Genomic DNA, 18,642 nt, shown 5'->3' with positions numbered 1-18,642 from the left:
GGAATTTCAGTTGAGGAGTGTGCTTGTGCTCTGCAGAAGTCCGATTTTAGTTACAGTTTTGCAAGGTTTAGTGTACTTATCCTTGTCATCAGTAAATTGCCACCATGTATATAGCAAAATGTAACTTTCAAATGTTTCTTTGTTACCTAGAATACTATGTATTTATTAAAATTATGTTGTGGGGTTTTTTCCGTAAACAGATCTTCCACGAACTAATTTTAGACGTTTATCATTTGATCACTGCAGGTAAGATGACAAATTTACATTATCATTATTAAGGGATGGATCTATTTATCAGGCTGTTGACACTGAACTATTGCTGAAGCCATGTTCTTCCGAGGTAGTTACTTTCATTGACTTGTGCCTGCTATGATAGTAATGCAGGAAGAAAAAATTCAATAAAAACAATAAATACTTTCCATGATTAGTGTCTGCAGAGACTGGAGCTGATGGCTAAAAGAATACACAAGTGACAAAATAATTCAGAACAATTATCATGTACGTTCCGATCTTTCAAACCTGTGTAATCTGGGCTTGAATCTAGTTTTCCCTGCTCAGAATATGCTTGATCAATCACTCATCTTTCTGAGGCAGTGATTATGTAGATTGAAGGAATATTTATGCTAATTTTTTGTGTTTAGAGTTTACTGCTTGAAGTGCAGGAGTGAAAGGGAGGAGTTAGTAGAGGTGGGTTAGAAATCCTCTTGTAAATGGAATAGTTCAAGAAGTCAACATCCACATCTATGAACTACGCTGCTTGGCTAAAAGCTGGCTGGATTATGGAAGCATCCCTAACAGGGGATGCTGAATGTCTTTGCCAGTTAATCTCTAGCCCGTTTCAATGCAAAAACAGTGAGTGTTTCTGCTTGAACCATCTTTTGTGTTGGTGGGGCCCAGCGTGGCAATGGAAGCGGGCTGGGGACTATTACAGCATCGCGTGGCTCTATGGCTGTGCGTGCTGGCAGCTACATGTTATTGAACTGCACCAGTTCATTTCATGGCTTTTGTTGTTAACCTAATTTATGTAGAATCAGGTAGTGGGTATTGGCAGCCACTCAGTATTTTCATTGGTATAGGCCTTGCTTTAATGTGCAAGTGAATCAGCAAAATATTTGCTTCTGTCATCATGATTTCCAGCTGATTTTGCTAAAAAGGATGTGTACTTTTTTCCTAGTTTGTCTCTGCAGCCATTTGAATACCCAGTTTGCACACCAGATGGGACAGTCTTTGACATACTGTAAGTTACTGTCTGTACTTAGTTTTATTTTTGTGTTGCTGAACTGGTTACAGCTGTGTAATTATCGTTTTGTCTTAGCAAGTTGGCAAAAATAATCTTGCTTATCAGCGGAGGTTTCTGATGGTGCTTGTCGCTTATTACTTTATCCCTTCTCTTTTCAGGAGCATTGTTCCTTGGATAAAGAAGTATGGAACCAATCCAATCACGGGAGAAGTAAGTAATGATGGGTGTATTCACATGATGTCTTTGCTTTCCTTGTGCTCAGTTTCCTGTTTAATGTGTGGGAGAAACAAAAATGCCATAATGAAAGCAAAAGAAGTTGAATGGGAGTGCTATTTCGAAGTATGGTATTTGTGAGATCAGGTTTGCTGAAATGTAGAGATTTACTAGGGATCTCTTTTTAGCTTAAAAAAAAAAAAAAAAAAAAAGAGCTTCTGGATTTGAGACCTGATATCCCCTCACTGTCATCCTGCTAATGATCTTTGTAGTAGAAAATAATCAGCCTCGGACTGTGTGCGCGGAAGAAAGAGGAGAGCTTTTTTTTTTTTTTTTTGCATTGGATTGTAAATAGTATGGCAGAGGAAATGTGCAGTTAATTTATATAAACTCCCAGGGTATCTTGCCTTTCTTACAGGTGTGGCATAATTAAAATCTGTATAGATGGAAATACGAGCTCTTTCTTTACTGCTAGTGATGCCCAGAAAGCCTGACTGGTCATTGTGCTGCTGCCTCGTGTAAGCAGAATTCTCGTCCGTACAGGGCAAGGGGCTGGCAAGCTCACCTCTCCATCTGTGATTAAACCTGCAGTGATGTTTCCTAACCAAAAGGATATTTGGCTTTATGCAGATTGAAGAGATTAATAGATGATATTATGAATGGTAACATTAAGCTGGAAAATCTTTTGAGGTACCTTGACAATATATTTCAGAAAGCTTCTGACCTGCCTCTGTCATGACAGTTCACTGTGAGACTGGGATTTCACACTATGATCAGCACCTTAGTGGTTTTTCCTCCCACCTTTTTCTGCATAAATGATAATTATGAAGGGATTACTTTCTGTAGTAGTGTGAAGTTGTAAAGCACCGGATAAATATGAAGTACTGGAAATATTTCCTTGTTGGAATTATTTTTTTTTCTGGTGTGTTAAAAGGGAGTGCATTGTTTGTGAGGGCGTAGAGGAAAATTTTAAACAGAAATTGTTGCTTGAGCTACTGAAACTTATCTTTTCCTTCAGTAAATGCAGTTACTTTCCCGAGCATTAGGTGGCAGCCATTGCACAGGATTGTTGGTTGGTTTGCAGATGGCTTTGTGGTATGAGATTACCTTTGAAACATCTTGTGTTTGATTAAAGATTTTCCCAGCAGAGAGATACGAGGAGAAGCTAAATACAGAAGCAGCATTCCAAACTCTAAACATGAACATGCTGTCTGAGACTCAATGTCTTCAGTTATAGCAAACTGCAGGTGTGTTTGTGCGATGGAAAAATGATTGAAGGTCTTTCTTCACACATGAAGAGGCCAATGTATTGTTGACAAGAAATGGAATTTCTTTTGTTTTCGCCAGCATCTCACCACCTTGCTGCTCTGTGCATTGGTTGGGAGTTTTGGGATGTTGCCAGAACAATTTTTTTCACGCAGAGCAGCTCCATGACACCTATTCTCGTTTCAAACTGTGAACCGTGATGTGGTTTAAAATTACTTCAGGTAAATGCTAAGCAAGAAGTGTAACGTGTCTAGTGGTCTTCTGTAATATAGAGAAAGGGAGATTGTGCAGAATATACTTGGTGAACCATAAACGCTCAAATGAAGTCGGACTTTGAGATCTGTTAGTTTACCCAGACTTGTGCTTCTGTAGTTGATCTGCAATGCACACCCAGCTCTCCGCAACACGCATCCTCTTTTCCTCTGTATCACTCTCTTTGCGGGGCCCTTTCTTCTTCCCTTTTCTTCAGTGGTGGACTTGTGCTGTACAGCTCTGTCCTCCACAGGACGAAGGTGTTCCAGACCACTTGGAAGAAAAAGGAGATGCTTGCTCTCCGGAACAGCACACAGCCCTATTGAGTCCAGCCCTGTGGAGCTATAAGTTGAAGAGTGGGGTTGAAGGAAGTGTCGTAATTTAGCCTTTGTTTCCCAGAGGGCCAGCTCTGGTTTTTGGAAGGGGAGGATGGCGTTGGGCAGGAAGGGGATGGGGGTGCTGGGACAAGGCAGGGTAGGTGGCAGAGGAAGTCAGTAAGTTGAGCTTGGACATCTCTAGGCTGTACTGCCCTCTATTTAATCTATCATTGTGTGTGCACCTTCTATTAGTTGTACAGCTTGCTCATTGTGGAAACCAGAAAATACTTTCTGTAATGAGTTGGTGACTTACAGAAACTTAAGACTCCGGGTTTGTTTAAAAGGGAATTGAGCCAGGTTAGCTGCAATGCCATGTTTTGTATGGTGACTTATGAAGCGACTGCACAGATTGATGATTCGTCACTGGTGATGAGGCTCTGGAGAATTTTTCCATTTTTTTGTCCGGAAGTTAAAAATGATAATGAAATCCTTTGTGGCTTGTACTTCTGTTGTTATGGTTTGCTACAGGCCAAACATTTTAGAGAAGTCAATAGGCTACTTGGAAACGGTGTTGTTAATGGTGCACTCTTGATACTCACTAATTCTGTCTAGCTGTCTTATTTCTGAAGTGGACCCCTCAGTGGAGAATTGTAGAGCCTTGCAATCATTAATATATTTATCTTTGCAGTGCTCCCAGGGGGTAGTGCTGTGCTAGTCTTTTATTAATTGGATGTTTGTGAACTGATCTACAAGTCACTTCTCTGATTCTTCCGAGTCCTAAACTATTGGACCAATCTTCTTTTTTAAAGAAATTTTGCAATGCCAAGATCACTGTTATTCTTTGATATGTTTAAAATATTTTAATTTTTTTTTTGCTTTCCTTCCCTGTACTTCCTCATGGTTTACAGTTTTTTTTTTCTTGCTTTTCTGAACATTCTTCTAACGTGCAGTATGGACACCAATGTCTGTTTAGGAGAAACAAATCACCATTGACCTTTGTCTAGAGTTTCCCATGAGCTATTCCAGAAAGTAACTTTAGATTGATTTCCCCTCCTCCCCCCCCTTTCTAATAATGCATTGGGGTAAAAAATACTTCTGTTACCACACCAATAATTTTGGAAGAAACAGTGCAGCTGAACTACAGCCTGTCAGATGGCATTGGCTCACTTCCTTTTTTTGTCAGCTTTGTCAGGACACTGCCCTAACTTATGTTTACACTAAAATTGCATAAAATAAAGAGGAAAGTCACAGTTAGCTCATTCCTTTTTACTGAGAACAGCACTTTGGCTTTTTGGGCTTGCAGATAGCTGCAGGCTTGCCAGAACGTTTCATGTAGCGGCGATATGACAGCAGTGACCAGCATGCCCACACAAGTCAGCCAGCTGGGCTCAGGAGTACCTGTTCCCAAGAACTGAGATTGGTCAAAGCGTGTCTGGTTTGCTGGAATCTCAAATATGAACAGATGAGAGTTCAGCATCCCTTTTGACAGGAATTTCAAGGAAATTGTTCTTTGTTGCATGGATATGTTATATGTGGGCTGAGCTGTTTTTCTCCTTTGCATTGTAATGTTTCTGATGTAAATACCTATTTTTCCACTCTGGTTCAGTGACATTCTAGCTGCATGTGGGCAGGCCAGATTACTGTGGTTGTAATTCAGCCCTATTCAAGGCTCTGTAACCTTGGGCAAATATCTCCCTTCCCCTGTATCAGAAATAGCGAAGGTCTTTGTCCCTTGTTCCCCCTTTTCTGTGGGAATTTGGTTATTTTGGACAGTTGAAAGTCAGTTAATCTTTGGTGTTTGCTTCTAAGGCTTTGTTCCAAAGTCAATTTTGGGACTGTTTTAAGTGCATCTGCTTTTAAACTCATATAGAGGGCTCACCTATGTGAATTCTTTCTGCACTGCGCAGAGCAAACTAAAATCCTTGTGTCTGCTGATCCTGCATAACCCAGAGAGGCAATCCTCATGTTAAGGGCCACGTGCAGCTGTGCGGTTGTTGCGTATATATGTCTTGAAGGGCAAACAGGATTCAGTCGAGTTAATTTAGCTTGGGCTTAACATATGCCTAAGAGTCAGGTTGAGAGACCTGAAGATGCTGTGTGGTGGATGTATGAGACTAGGAGTCACGTTTCTGGTCCGAATGAGGCAGAGCACAATTTGTCTTGTTGCCTGTCTTGTGCAAGGTTAGGATCCAGACCTCCAGAGAGAGCTTAATTCTTAAGTGTCACAAGGTTTTAGCTTCTTACTAGGTTAAACAGGGAAATTTTTATAAATTCTGAGGGGGTTTTTTTAGGGTTGAGAAAGCCTTTTGCTTGGGCTGCCTCTGAAGATAACCATAAAAAGGAGTCTGGGGCATATAAAGAAGTAGTAGAAGGCAGAACCACTGACATGGAAAATGAGGACTAACTTTGGAGTCGGAAGGCTGAAAATCTCTGACTTTTCCCAGTAGGACATCTGCCTTCTTAAAGAGAGGGCTGTACCCAAAGTTCTGCTCTGTGTACAAGATAAATATTTGCTATTGTTCTCCCACACTCTTAATCCTGTATTTACCAAATAAAAATGACTTGGGGTGAGATTATGACTAATATGACCAAACAATTGCGGCAGTACAGGTGCCTGCCTCATGCAGTAAGCCTGTCTGATCCACGCTTTGACAGCACCCAGAGACACACATCTTGTACCTGCAATGCCCTGCAGCAATGACAGAGCCTGTAGTGGACACCTCCTCGCTCCAGCATTGCTCACATAGGAGTGTAAGCAGTGCCCTTTTTTTTTTTTTAATAATTTGTTTGAAATAAGGTTGGTAGGATGATGCTTGCCTGAATAATTACAGGCACTTTCAAAACCAGTAACTTCTTACCCTCAAAAGAAAAAATTGCAACTAAGTCTGTTGTTTCAAAACTTTGGAAAGTCATTCTCAAATACATTCTTTAAATATGTTTATTAGCTAATTCCTCTCCAAATGCTGGTGGCTATTGTGACTTCATTTATTGTGAAAGCATGGTTTCTTTTCAATTTGATCAACTAGATTTCAGTCAGTCTCGTAGAAATCAGTTGCTGGTCTTGTGGTGAGAGAAGCTTGCTGACCAGGTTAGTGGAGAGGATATGGAGAAGATTACTTTTTTACCGCTGTATTTATTAATCCCACTTTAAAAATGAACAAACAACCTTACAGCACTTTTTTTTTTTTATGCACTAAAAAAGTCTTTGGCTGTCTAAATAAGGGAAATCCTGCCTGAAAAGGATGCAGAAATTAGAGCAAAGGTGAAACTTCCTTAAACATAGAAGTGTTTTTACCATGTATGTATTCTGAAAGCACAGATGCAGAAATAGAAAGCACTGATAATTGTTTCTTCACCTGAGAAGTGAACGTAATGAGAAAGAGGGATTAGGTATTTTTTTCTTCTTTTGCAATATTCTGAATAAAGAAACTGCAGCCTGTCAGGAGTGTGAGAAATACCAAGTACTGTAGGAACAGGTGTTAAAGTACAGGTTAAATTCCAGCCGAGGGTTTATAGTTCACTACAAATTGGTCTCCACCTCTATAAAATAATCAGCCAAGAGCCCATGTGTTTCGGGAATGGATTTCTGTAAGTGGGTTGCATGAGCTTCACATGTTGCTGAGTCAGAGGTGTCGAGATCAAGATCACAAACAAAACTCATCCAGCGATGAGTTGAGGGGAATGGGTCTCTGGCCTGAATGGGGGAGAGGACAAGTTCAAGTTTCATGTGACCTGTATTGGCTAAATCAACAGTGACTATGGCTTTTAACTCTGTTCATATGGTCTGTGTGGTAATTTACTGCAGATTGCTGCTTTAATTGTGTTATTCCAGGTGTGTTTCTAGATGATGAGCAGCAAATAATGGATGTCATCAGACAAGGATCTGTGCTTTGAAGGTGACCTCTTTCATGCCAGCCTAGCAGTAGCTGCCATTGGAATACTCTGTCAGGAAAATGTAATAGCTGTAGATAATGTTCAATGTGATGCATTTTCAGAGCACTTGTCTAGACCTTACTGCAACTTGCTGGTGGGTAATATTATCTTAGGATTTTGATGGTCTTCTAAAGTCGGCACACTGCAGCAGGAGTCAGATGTTCCTTGCGACTTTTCTTTTTTTTTCCTCTTGAAAAGTTTTCTTCATTCTTGCTGTTTCCAACGGATTGCGCTTACTCTGAGCATTTTCATTCTTTGTCTAGATATAAAATATGGAGAGGAAAATGCAGCCTTCCATAGGCAGGCTATCTCCACATCAGTTTTCCATATCTGGAGTGGTGGGACTGTCTAATTAAGAGGAAAATAATTTGACCAATTGAGATATTTTTCATTATGTAGAAAAATTCAGAAGTGAGACATATCCCCTTGGGTTTTTTTTTTTTCCCCCTTCAACATCAGAGCACAGCACCTGAAATCTAAGTAGTCTGCTACATTTTCTCCTTGGGGCTTTGGAAATGAGTGATCATTTAGGTGGATCAGTAACTTCAGGTCTCATTTGGCTGTAGCATAACTGATGTATAAATGAGAATTTCAATTCTTCTCTAGAGAACGCTTTTCACATACATGTCAGAAGAAGTCGGCACATCTTCAGCTTTGAAATTCAAAGTATATTTCTTAATTTGTCTGATGCAACTCAGTGAAGTCTTCAGATATTGCATAGGTGTAAATGTCAGTTGCCCCTTTTCCTCCCTTTTGTTAAACTTATTTTTTCCTGTACGTTTGAAGTGAAGGAGGGAGGGTTTTTTCCTTGTTTATTTGTCAGAAAAGTTTCAGTGGGGGGTGGGAATACAGTTTTGTTCTGGATGAGTAATAGCTTATTACGGAGCAGAGAACAAAGCTTACAGAAATAAAACCAAGGGAAGCTTTGTTGTTGAAAAATGATTCAGACAAATCCAGCTTAGTTGGTTTTCATGTGTTGCAGAAAGAAGGGTGAAATGATCAGGAACAGAAAACTGGAAGACTCTGAGGTCTTCGGCTCTCTCACAATCTGCTTTGCAAACTGCGTGCTCTGTCTTGAACCGGTGTTTGCTTTCTTCCTGCTATGACTGCCGAGAGGTTCTTCTGATGGTTTTTCATCTGATAGATATCTTCTGTAAATTTTGGGTTTGACCAGCTTAGTCTCGTTTGTATTTGTGCCAGAACTCTTCTTCTCTCTATTAGTGTTTACAGCTGTGTATTTGGTACAGAGGAATTTAATGCTTTCTTGACATTTTCTTGTTGAGACTTGTATTTTCCTGTCAGATGCTCCTCTTGCCTTTAAGTTCTCTATACCCTAAATGGTCACAGTTGTCCTTCTCCGCATCTGTTTAATTTTAATTTATCTTCTTTGAACAGAGTTAATCTTAATCATACACAGTAAATGCTGGGTGAATGCCTGGTACAGTGGTGGGAATATTTTCTAATCTCTTCCTGAAATACTTTGATAATACTTTGATATATTACACATGATAGTGTAAGACAGAAACCAGCTTCAGTGTATGTGTTGAGACACAAAGGGTGCTGTCAGAATATGATAACTTGTTGCATTTTCTCTTGATAGCTTGGGTCATTTCAGAAGCAGGTACTTATTTATAAATAAGAGTTAGCCAGGAGGAGCAGTGGTTCTTCCTTTTTTTTTTTTTTTTTTGTTGTTGTTGTTGTTTCCAGTTGAATGTTGCTGCCTGTATTTCTGTGGCCTGTAGCAGTCTTTCAGGCATGGATGGTTACAGCCATCATCACTAAGCATCTCTCTCCAGGTGCGTTTTTGTCTGGGGGCAGCAGACACAGGCTGCTGCTCAAATGCCTAGAATCCACTTTGAACAAGATGAACTCTTCAATATGCAGCAAGTGAACCGTGTCATCTTACCTCATTTGCTTCAGAAATTATTAGCTTTTAGTCAACAGTCTAAATGAGTTAATATTTGACTAGTGACCATAAATTTTCAAGGCCCCTGGATAGAAACGTATGAGGACATGATTCCTGCCTGGAGGAACAACCAGAAAGTTGTGTGTCATAACTGGAAATGGTCATAAAACACGGGATGGGGGGTCAAGGCGATGAAGGTCCTGGTGAGGCTGATGACCTGGAAGATGACTCCTTTTTTATTGGGTTTTCTGAAACTTTCTCGCTCTCCTTTGTTACTGACGAACACGTGGATAGTTGGTTGTTTCTCTTCCAAAGTTCTATCTGTGTGTTTTACAGTAGTGCACCCAGCACCACTAAGAGTTAGCCTTTATCTGTCCTAAAAGGGGAATTTATTTTTCAATGCCCTGTATCTTTGGGAAACAGTGAGGGCAAAGATGAGATTTGCCGAGACTTACTGTTCAAGTGCTTTATCAAAAGGAGATGTTTAAAACCCTCCAGTGTCATGAGTCACTAGCCAAGCTGCTGTGCCTCCTTCACACCTTGCTGACGGGGATTGTGCTGGTGATGGGCACTGTTTTATCCGGTAAGCCAGCTCTGGACACTGGCAGATAAATGTGTCTAGCATTATTCCTAATGCATTATTTCCCTTACAGTAAAAAAGTATTTACATCTAGGTTTTACAGACTGAACAGATGGTCTCTTTTTTCCCTTTTCCATGTTTTGGTGGAAGTGTGCACATTGGATGGGGTTTTGTGATTGTGACACTTGAAAAACTAGCAGCTGTGAAACGCTCTAGCCTTAAATGAGATGCAGCATGAGGTTTCCCACAGATCCTTACTTGCCTGTTTTTCACTAAAATTGGAGACTAGCTTTTTGATGCTTCTGCAAAGCTTTATTTTCCATGAACCACATTGTATTTGGCTGTGGGTCTCTGGATTGATAGACTTCTGACTGCATTAAGACTGCAGATTTAATCTCGCACATGAAACTACACATCTTTTTCTCATGGTAATTTCTGTTAATGTGCTTCTTGATAGAGCAACATTATTGCTAGTGTCTGTGAGCCATGTGTGTTACCAAGCATATCTTTATGATTCTCTGGACAAGGCTTTGGTGACCATATGGTGTCAGTTTAATTAAAATTTAAATATGGAAATACACTGGTCTGGAAGTGGGTAATGAAGGATCTTTTGTGTCCGTTTCCATACCAGTTGAGTAGTAGATGAAAGCTGCAGTTAAACAGCAGCTTCATCCAAGAATGTGCATTGAGGGTATCTTTTTAACATTTGGTAGACAGTTGTCCAGGTGATAAATATCTAGCATTTTTGCTGTTGAACTGAACATAGAAACGATGCCTTGAATTGTGAGACTCTTCTGGCCTCTTCGCTGCTGACCCCAAATTTTTCATGAAATATTAAACTACATGAAGATGGCTTATCTTGTTAAAACAGTGCTGCTGTTTCCAATTACATTCCCATAATGTGTAGACTTGCTGAGGATTTCCAGTGCCTTGTATCATCATTAAATCCATTTACAAGATCTGAAATAAGTAACATTATACATGGAGTTATTCCAATCCTATTGATTCAATTCATATCCCCATATTTCCTGAAGGTTTTATAGCAGGGAAAATTGTAAGAGGGCTTCTTAAAATGTGAAGTTGTATGCAAAAAGTAACAGGTCTCATCTTTAAAGGAACCGAAGAATTTAATACAAAATTAATTTGCTGTTGTTAAGCTCAATTTGGTACTTGATAGGCAACATTGTGTTTTAATATTAGTATTTGGTTTGGCTTTCTCTTCTATTTAAGGTAACTCTGTGTTGCTTGTTTTGCTGGGATGACAACCTACCAAATGGCCATATCAGCCCTGGATGATTTTGTCCTTGGGTTATCAACCAGTTCAGATGTGACACATTAATTTTTCCCTGTGATAGCTCCACTGGGTTATTGTGCGTTCCTGCCAGAGGCCATTCAGAAGGGTGTCCGATCCCCAAGTGTTGAACATTTTAACGCTAACTCAATTACTGTTGATAGAGTGCGAAAGTCTGTATTTGCTAAATACAACTCTTGCCGCATGTCACCAACTCTACCCATGTGTGGGTAGAGAATCAAATGAGCCCATTTTGATTGCTTTTCAGGCTGGTGCGTATCCAACAGGGTCAGAGCCTCATTAACAAGAAGAACATGCAGCCACAGACCAAAGGGATTCAGAGAGTGTAACTAATTGATGCGCAGGGATTGTAGGTCATATCTTCATGAGACACAGAGCGATGACAGAGAATGATTTAATTCGAAACAATCAGCATGCTTCATCCGCGAGCTGCCACAGTGCCCCACTAACCTACGCGTCGTAATAACCTCTGCTTTGGGTATCAATAAAGGATGCTGCCCTTTGGGATCCCGCAGGAACGAGTGCTGTCAGCTGACAGATGAGAGCACGCAGGGCAGTGGGGCTTCTCGCTGCTGCAAGAAAGTAGGTCACAGCCAAAAGTAGCCTTGGCTGCCTTTGTGGAAGTGTGCCGGCGAGAGAGGAGTCAGCTGAGAAAAAAGCTTGCACGGTTTTTGGGTTTGTTTTTTTTTTAGCCCTTCCTTGCTGTGGAGCAGCTGGCACTACGTGCCGAGAAATGTGTCTGCTTTCCAGTATTCTCGCATAAAATATTTTTAGAAGTGAATATGCAGCTCTTATTTCTGCTTAGGGGAAGTGGTGCATGCTTGTGGCCTTTCGTTTTCATTAAGAATTTAGAATTTTAATTAGATCAAGTGTTTTTAATAAACTTTTTTCCTTGCTTTCTTCACTGGAGATTGGCTGAAACTGGATGGTAGGTGCGTGTCGGGGAAACTCAGGTTGGAAATAGTTTTGAACTTCAGCTGTGTATGCAATATTTGAGCTCCCTTATGTTTTATCTGTAATAAGAAATACATGAAAACAAGTGCTTTAACTCATTTTAGGATTCATTCACTCCTGCTGTCTCTTCCTGTGAAGACTGGCGCCTGTTTGTGGCATAATGGTCATTTCCATGGCAACAAACTGTGTGATGGTGCTTGGAAAGCTTTGACTTTTGATGGAGAATAAATAAAAGCAGATTCACCCACACATGAGATAACCCTGTTTTCATGTGAAACGAAGAACTTGAGAGGAAAAAAAATTATGAAAAAGGTTTTCTATATCATGTTCTTTCATAGTTCCCTGTGTAACGTGTAGGTCTTTCAAAATTGGACCTACTGGAAGTCCTGGCATGTGGGCTGGACTCCCTCCTCTGCGGCTGCTCCTTGTGCAGTTGCCCGATGCTGCAGCCTGGTCTCAGGCACTGAGCTGCATTTGTAGGTCACGGCAATCCTTTGTAGCAGATCACCACCTGGTTTTGCTGTTCTGGTGCTCCAAAGGTTTCCTTTGACAAAACACTAAATCCCCCTCTTGTCTTTCCATGCATTAAGACATGTTAATCAACTTCTCAAAATATTTTTGAGGTGTTGCCCTAATTATATTTCCCCCACGTATTTTCTCATATACAACTCTTGGTCCGTTTCCGTTCCTTTTCATAAATAGATTGCACAAACAACATCCTTTATCAGTAGCAGGAAGTTCCCTCCTGATACAGCGTGGGACTGCTCGGGTGCGAAGCAGTTGCAAGCTGAGCTGAAGCGCAGAGCTGCTCCAGAGGGTGTGAGCTGACATGCCAAGGTCACTTCTTCAACACAAGTTTGATAGGAGGCCAGTCTGCAGCAATAGAAGTTTACAACATTCATACAGCACTTCAGTATAGAGTTCTCATCCTGGAAAAAAACTCCAGGCAGTGTATGTATTTCAACTCCTATATGAAAATCACTATTTTTTTATTTACTGTTGACATGTAAGACTGTGTAAATGCTGGTCTCGGTGGGGAACAGATGCCAGCACGAGCAGCTGATGCACCATGAGGAAGTGATGCTGAAAACTAACCTTTTTCCATATTATGGAAAGATGTGACCTGAAATACCATACTATTTCCCTGGGTACAGAGTAAGAGTCTGAGGACTTGGCAGCATGTCTAAGAATACATCATACGTTGACAGATGAAACGGCGTACTGCAGCTTTTGCTACCTTTAAAGTCTGTACAGCAGTTTAGTCTGTCTTTTCCACTAAATTTCTGTCAAGGTATAAATCTGAATCTTCAGGCATGCTAAACTGTTTCTTAGGGAACTGTTTCCATTTTTGTGTAAAGATGATCTGCTCATATGTTTTGGAGATAGCTCAAGGCTGCCAGGAAGATAATGTAAAGTCCTTCTTTCAAATTATCAATGTTTCCAGCGGTCATATTTCTAAAGAAGCTTTTTCTGGGACATAATTTTTGGGCTGTTGCACAACATGTGCACAGGTGGGTGCTGCTTTGTGTTAATAAGTTGTTTAGGTTGAAAGGGTCTGTCCAGAATCCTATGTTCATTTTGGCAATTCTGCTGTTCCCCTACTATTTCTTTGACAATTTTTTTCTAGTTAAAAGATAGATAAATGAATAAAGCTCTGCATTCATTTAGTCATTTCAGAACGTGCCCTTGCCTTTGCTGGCTTTCTTTGTACCCCAGCGGTGTGCAGATGTTGGGGTTGGATTTTTTTGAGAATCCGCTTAAGGAAAAACAGCAGCACTGGTCTTCCATTGCCTAACTAAATATCACCTAACCTGGCGTCTTTCTTCCCTTCCCCATCTTATTCCTACTAGCCCTCATTGCTCTTCTTGCTAATAAATTAGAGAGATGGTTACCTTTCTGGCAGCAAATGAGCCTGCCAGTTAGCTGAAAACAGTTTGAGAAGTGCCCTCCTATAAATGAATGAGTCCAGCTGTCATAACGTGTACTCTCTGAACCAAGATTATGAATTTTGACTAGGCAGAAAAAGCACGCTGACTTAGTTTCACATGATTTCGTTATTGTTCTTTGCCATAATGATTGAACTAGCAGCATCGGCACCGTGGCTGGCAGATCTCCACTCGTAGCTGTTTATAAAGAGCTGTCTGGGTTATAAAAACCTCCCTAATCTGTTCAGGTGCGTGTTTTGAGAAGAGAGCCGATTGTTTCTTTTAAAAGGCCTGTGCTGTGTGTGCTTTTAATGATCAATTTGGCAGTGAAACTGTCTCCGACAGCTGATACAATCAAAAGGTTTGTTGGGGTTTTTTTTTATCTGAGATCCTGACTCAGCCTTGCAGCTTGCTGGGCTGGACTTTGTCTCCAGCTGGAAGACCCTGGTCACAGTGTGCCCCGTCATGCCAGCAATGTGCCCAAATCACGTACTGACCCTATCAAATGACTGGCATACGTGGGCCTGCCCCGTCATGTTACCGAAGGCGCACTGTTATTTTGGGCATGCTTGTGGCTTTCATGTCTTAGGAAGGGTTGCGGGGAGGGAGCAGCCTGATCCTCCAGAAGTGTTTGCCAGCCTGATAGCTCTTTCCTCTCTGTGTCAGAAGACCCCTCCGGAGAGAGGCCAGCAAAAAAATGTCATAGACATTCTTGTGATGAAGCATGGGAGAGCAGGAGCTAGCTTAGTTTGTGGTGTCCTCTCTTGGAGTGGGAGAACATAGCCCCCATTTCGTCAGCCTGCAGGACCTCCCGACCTCGGCTGCCATCTCAGTTCCCTCTTCCATGAAATTGTTACCTGGGGATTAACTGGCCAAAGATCCCTCCTGGCTCTGCCTTCGTGACCCCAAGCGCCTCTCCGGGGATTTGTGCTTCCGTTTCTCTTCGTTATTGCTAGTTATCACGTGGGCTCCACTACACGTTTCCTGACGTAAAAGAAAAATTACAGTTATTTCAGAAAAGGTAGCGAGCTTGATTGCCAGAATGGCTTGCTGGTGTTATGACTTTCATCAGAGGTCCCTTCTGAATTGTCATTTCTGATCAGCAGCAATGATCTTTGCCTCTTAGCTTGTCATGCAAACTCCCCTTTCAGTTTCTGCTAAGGCAGAGTTGCGCAACTTCTCGAGCTTGTTCGCTCTGGTTAGCACTGTACTGTGTCAAACTACAACGCTGTAAATAAATGTATCCCAGTTCTCAGGCTCGGTGAGCCTTGTTTTTGTGGGCTGTCTGTGACTTAAATTCCCAGGGTTCTGATGATTCAGATGACTTGCAATATATTATTAATAAATTATGTACTATTAAAATCCTAACACTGATGTTACAGTTTCCTTTTATTTCCACGGTTAGACTCTGTTGTGATTAATTTTTTTAATGCTTCATTTTCTTTAGAAACTAGATGCCAAATCACTTATAAAGCTGAATTTTGCTAAAAACAGTGAAGGTAAGTGCAGTAATTTTCTCTGTGGTTTTTTTCTTAATGAGTGCTTTAATAAATCCTGGTTTGTCTTACTCATGGTAAAGTTACGTAGTTTGTGTTTTCTATCATGGTTTTTATTTTTTGAGTAGAACAACTGCTTCTTGTGAGTGACGTGTTTACCTTTAGAGTTCCATTTCTGTTTTTCTTTACACTGGGGAGCTGTAAATTGTTCAGCAATTTCACTTTGCTATAGCTACTACTACAGTAAGGTGCTATTTACTATGTTACCTTTTTTCTAACTTGCCTCTGGCATTATTTGCTATTCACTTGGTTTTGCGCAACTTTTTGTTTATAAAATGAATTAGACTTAAATGAATACATGGGATTTTATGAATAGCAGCACACAAGAAAGCAGCCTCGAGTTTTATTTCTGCAGGGTTAAATATATAAAATCTGCCATCTAAGATAGGATGCTAGGAATAAAAGAGAACAGTGGAGATGAATTCATCTTTCACAAGGCAGATAATGATTTCTTTGAAACAAGAGTGGCCAGGATTATGTGGGAATAAAATTCTGGAGTGTCTGTCTCCTTATCTTACCAATAGTCCATAGACTAGAAGGTCTTTTCTCTAGCTGATGGATTTCTTCTGCGTTTTGTGTACCATCTGTCTCAAGAGCAGAGTGTTAAAAAATGATCAATAGTAACTGTGGCCAAGGTTTTTGAAAGATATTGCAATGTTGTGCTTTCCTTAAAGAAGTCCAGTTCATAATGCTGGGGTGGAATGACGGCAGCCATGAAGTCTCAGGAGCCTTTTCCTTAAAAAGGTGCATGCTGTGTCATTAATAGATCAAGGGAAGATGCAACAAAAGAGGAAGAGTAAAATGTTGCACTTCTGTCTATCAGCAAACTTTTTTTTAAATCTTAACATGTATAATGGTTGCTGTGTATGTAGGATCTTCTCGGTTCACACCAATCAAAAAGGTCTTCAGATATTGCAGTTTCTTCCATTTAATGATCCCTCCTTAGCTGAGTACCTTCTATCCAGATCAACAAGTGTGTGCTCTCAGCAGCTCTGCTTTTGCTAGAACTGAAAACATGGTGATTTACTCTTTTTTATGCAGCAGGAGTGAGGCCTCACGTTTTACTAGCGTGTTTCTGTATCCATCAGTTGAGCTGATGCCACTTCCAAAAATCCCTTTCTGAACTTCCTCTTGAATTTCAGACCTTTGTAGCAATGGCTTTCCTTCAGCTCTGGTGGCATTAACAGAAACAGTCCTCAGCTTTTGCTTGCATCTGCGAGCTGGAGGTCAGAGTTGCTTCCTCTGGCTGATCAATTAATCGGTAAATACTCCGTAGGCGCTTGCCTCTCCTATCTTTGTAGGTGCTGTGAGCAGTCTCTGTTCTGGTCTGCCTGCTGGTTTTGATTTTCAGGTGGTAATTAGGGAAAAAAGAATCAAATAGGCCCAAACTATTTCAAAAATCTCACCCAAACCCCCAGGTCTAGCAAACTGATCAAGTATTAATAACCTTCTTCTAATTGCTTTCTGCTGAGATCATCCAGACATTTTTCTTTTTCCTCGTACATTGCCTTCCATCAGTTTGCTTGTTGTTGACATGCTTAATGTTTATGCTGATCCTCCTGGGAAAATTCACAGCTTGATTAGAGCAGAAGCTGGGTTCCATATTGAATAACGTGTTCAGATTTAATGGCATTCTGCTTGCCACATTTGAATACAAAATGTTCTCCTCTCCTAAAAGCACAACAGCTGCTGTGAACTTTTTTGTAGGATATAAGCTAAACTTTTATTCCTGGGAACAACACTGAAAATAGAGCACGGGGCATGTTACAAGGTACAGGCTCACACTATCAATAGAGCTTTGATTACAACAATAACAGTTATATTGTGGTGCTTCATAGATATCAAGCAAGTTGGACAAAGTTCTGTGTTGGGGGATTGAAGGCAGTAGATTGCAAAACTGCATTTTCATTGCTTGCTTTATAATACTCTTAAGTGTTACTTTTTCTATTTGGCACCGAAGAATCAAAGTGTAGTTAAAACACCATTAAATACACACTGAAGTTACACTTTATATTAAAAGTCAATGTAAATATCCTTCACAGAGGTAACAGAAATTAGCTATTTCAAAGTAGTTGCAGGGACTTTGTGCCAAATTTAAACTTTTTTCCTCTCCATCAGGTAAATACCACTGTCCGGTGCTGTTTACTGTGTTCACTAATAACTCCCATATTGTGGCCATCAAGACAACTGGAAATGTGTTTGCCTATGAGGTAGGTTCTCTGTTGCATTTCATTGTTAATATTTTATACTTTCATTCAAGATCACAAAATGCTTTAGAAAGATAGGTAAGTTTTATTCTTGTTTTACAGCCTTGTACAATTAAAGTACAGGGAGATGAACTGACTTCACAAATTGTTGTCCAGTTTTTGCCTTCAAAATATGAACAACCCTAGAATATGACGTAAAAGATATTTTTAAAACCTTTTCCTAAGTTAATCTTCATGCACTGAATCTTGTAGACCAAAACGAGTAGCTTTTATACGCTCCTCAGTTGAATTAACAGACTAATCTTCTGTTGTCTTCTTTCTGATACAGAGTCATCACCAAAACACAAATTGCCTCATTTCTATTCATATCAATGAATAAAAAAGAGTATTTTAACCAGAGCTGGGGAAAGAGCAGAGAATGCCTTAATGGACACTTGAACTGCATTTTTATCTGTGTTTTGTGAACATTTATGTGAACCCAGGTGGAATTTTAGTTGTGACTTGTTTGCATAATCCTTACTGTAAAAGCAAGGTTTATTTATTTTTCAGTAGCAAGTAAATCCTTCAATTAATGGATCCACACCCAGTGTTGTAAAAAGTCTGAACACTGAAACATCTGCTTTTTTAAGTCTGTTGATGGGAAATTCCAGTAGGACTTTCAGATACGGAGAGAGGAACAAGCTGAAACCATTGCAATCAAGGAAAAGGCTTGCTCTGTTGTAGTTGAACTTCATTCCAGCTGTGAGAGCAGTCAAGATTAAGTTAAAATAGAAAGTATTTTCTGTTCCTTCTGGAAGCATGATGCTTTGATTGCTGTGGTTAAAAGGCAAGAAGGAGTTTAAGAGTAGTCTTTGTTAAATGCTTGTCAACATTGTAAAACTATTGCTCAGTTTGCTAGAATTTGTATTGGGCTTCCTAAACAAGCTGTGCCAAGAGGGTCTGTTTCTCGTTGGTGTACCACTTGAGCAATACCATTTATCC

The 18,642-nt window shown here is 40.3% G+C and overlaps 1 protein-coding gene across 1 annotated transcript in view; it reads left to right on the top strand.

Moving 5' to 3' along the window:
• Positions 1–200: 200 nt before the first annotated feature.
• LOC104075827 (peptidyl-prolyl cis-trans isomerase-like 2) overlaps positions 201–18,642 on the top strand; it is a gene marked incomplete at both ends in the record, with an annotated part of 31,711 nt that continues 13,269 nt past the window's right edge. The window contains 5 exons of the mRNA XM_009576481.1: positions 201–246; positions 1,175–1,237; positions 1,399–1,450; positions 15,346–15,397; positions 17,573–17,664. Of these exons, the coding sequence (XP_009574776.1) occupies positions 201–246; positions 1,175–1,237; positions 1,399–1,450; positions 15,346–15,397; positions 17,573–17,664 (305 nt within the window). The remainder of the gene's footprint in view (positions 247–1,174; positions 1,238–1,398; positions 1,451–15,345; positions 15,398–17,572; positions 17,665–18,642) is intronic.

The sequence above is a fragment of the Fulmarus glacialis genome, unplaced genomic scaffold (assembly GCF_000690835.1).
Source record: "Fulmarus glacialis isolate BGI_N327 unplaced genomic scaffold, ASM69083v1 scaffold3284, whole genome shotgun sequence".
NCBI lineage: Eukaryota > Metazoa > Chordata > Aves > Procellariiformes > Procellariidae > Fulmarus > Fulmarus glacialis.
The sequence above is the reverse complement of the archived record's forward strand: the minus strand, read 5'-3'. Positions and strand labels throughout refer to the sequence as shown.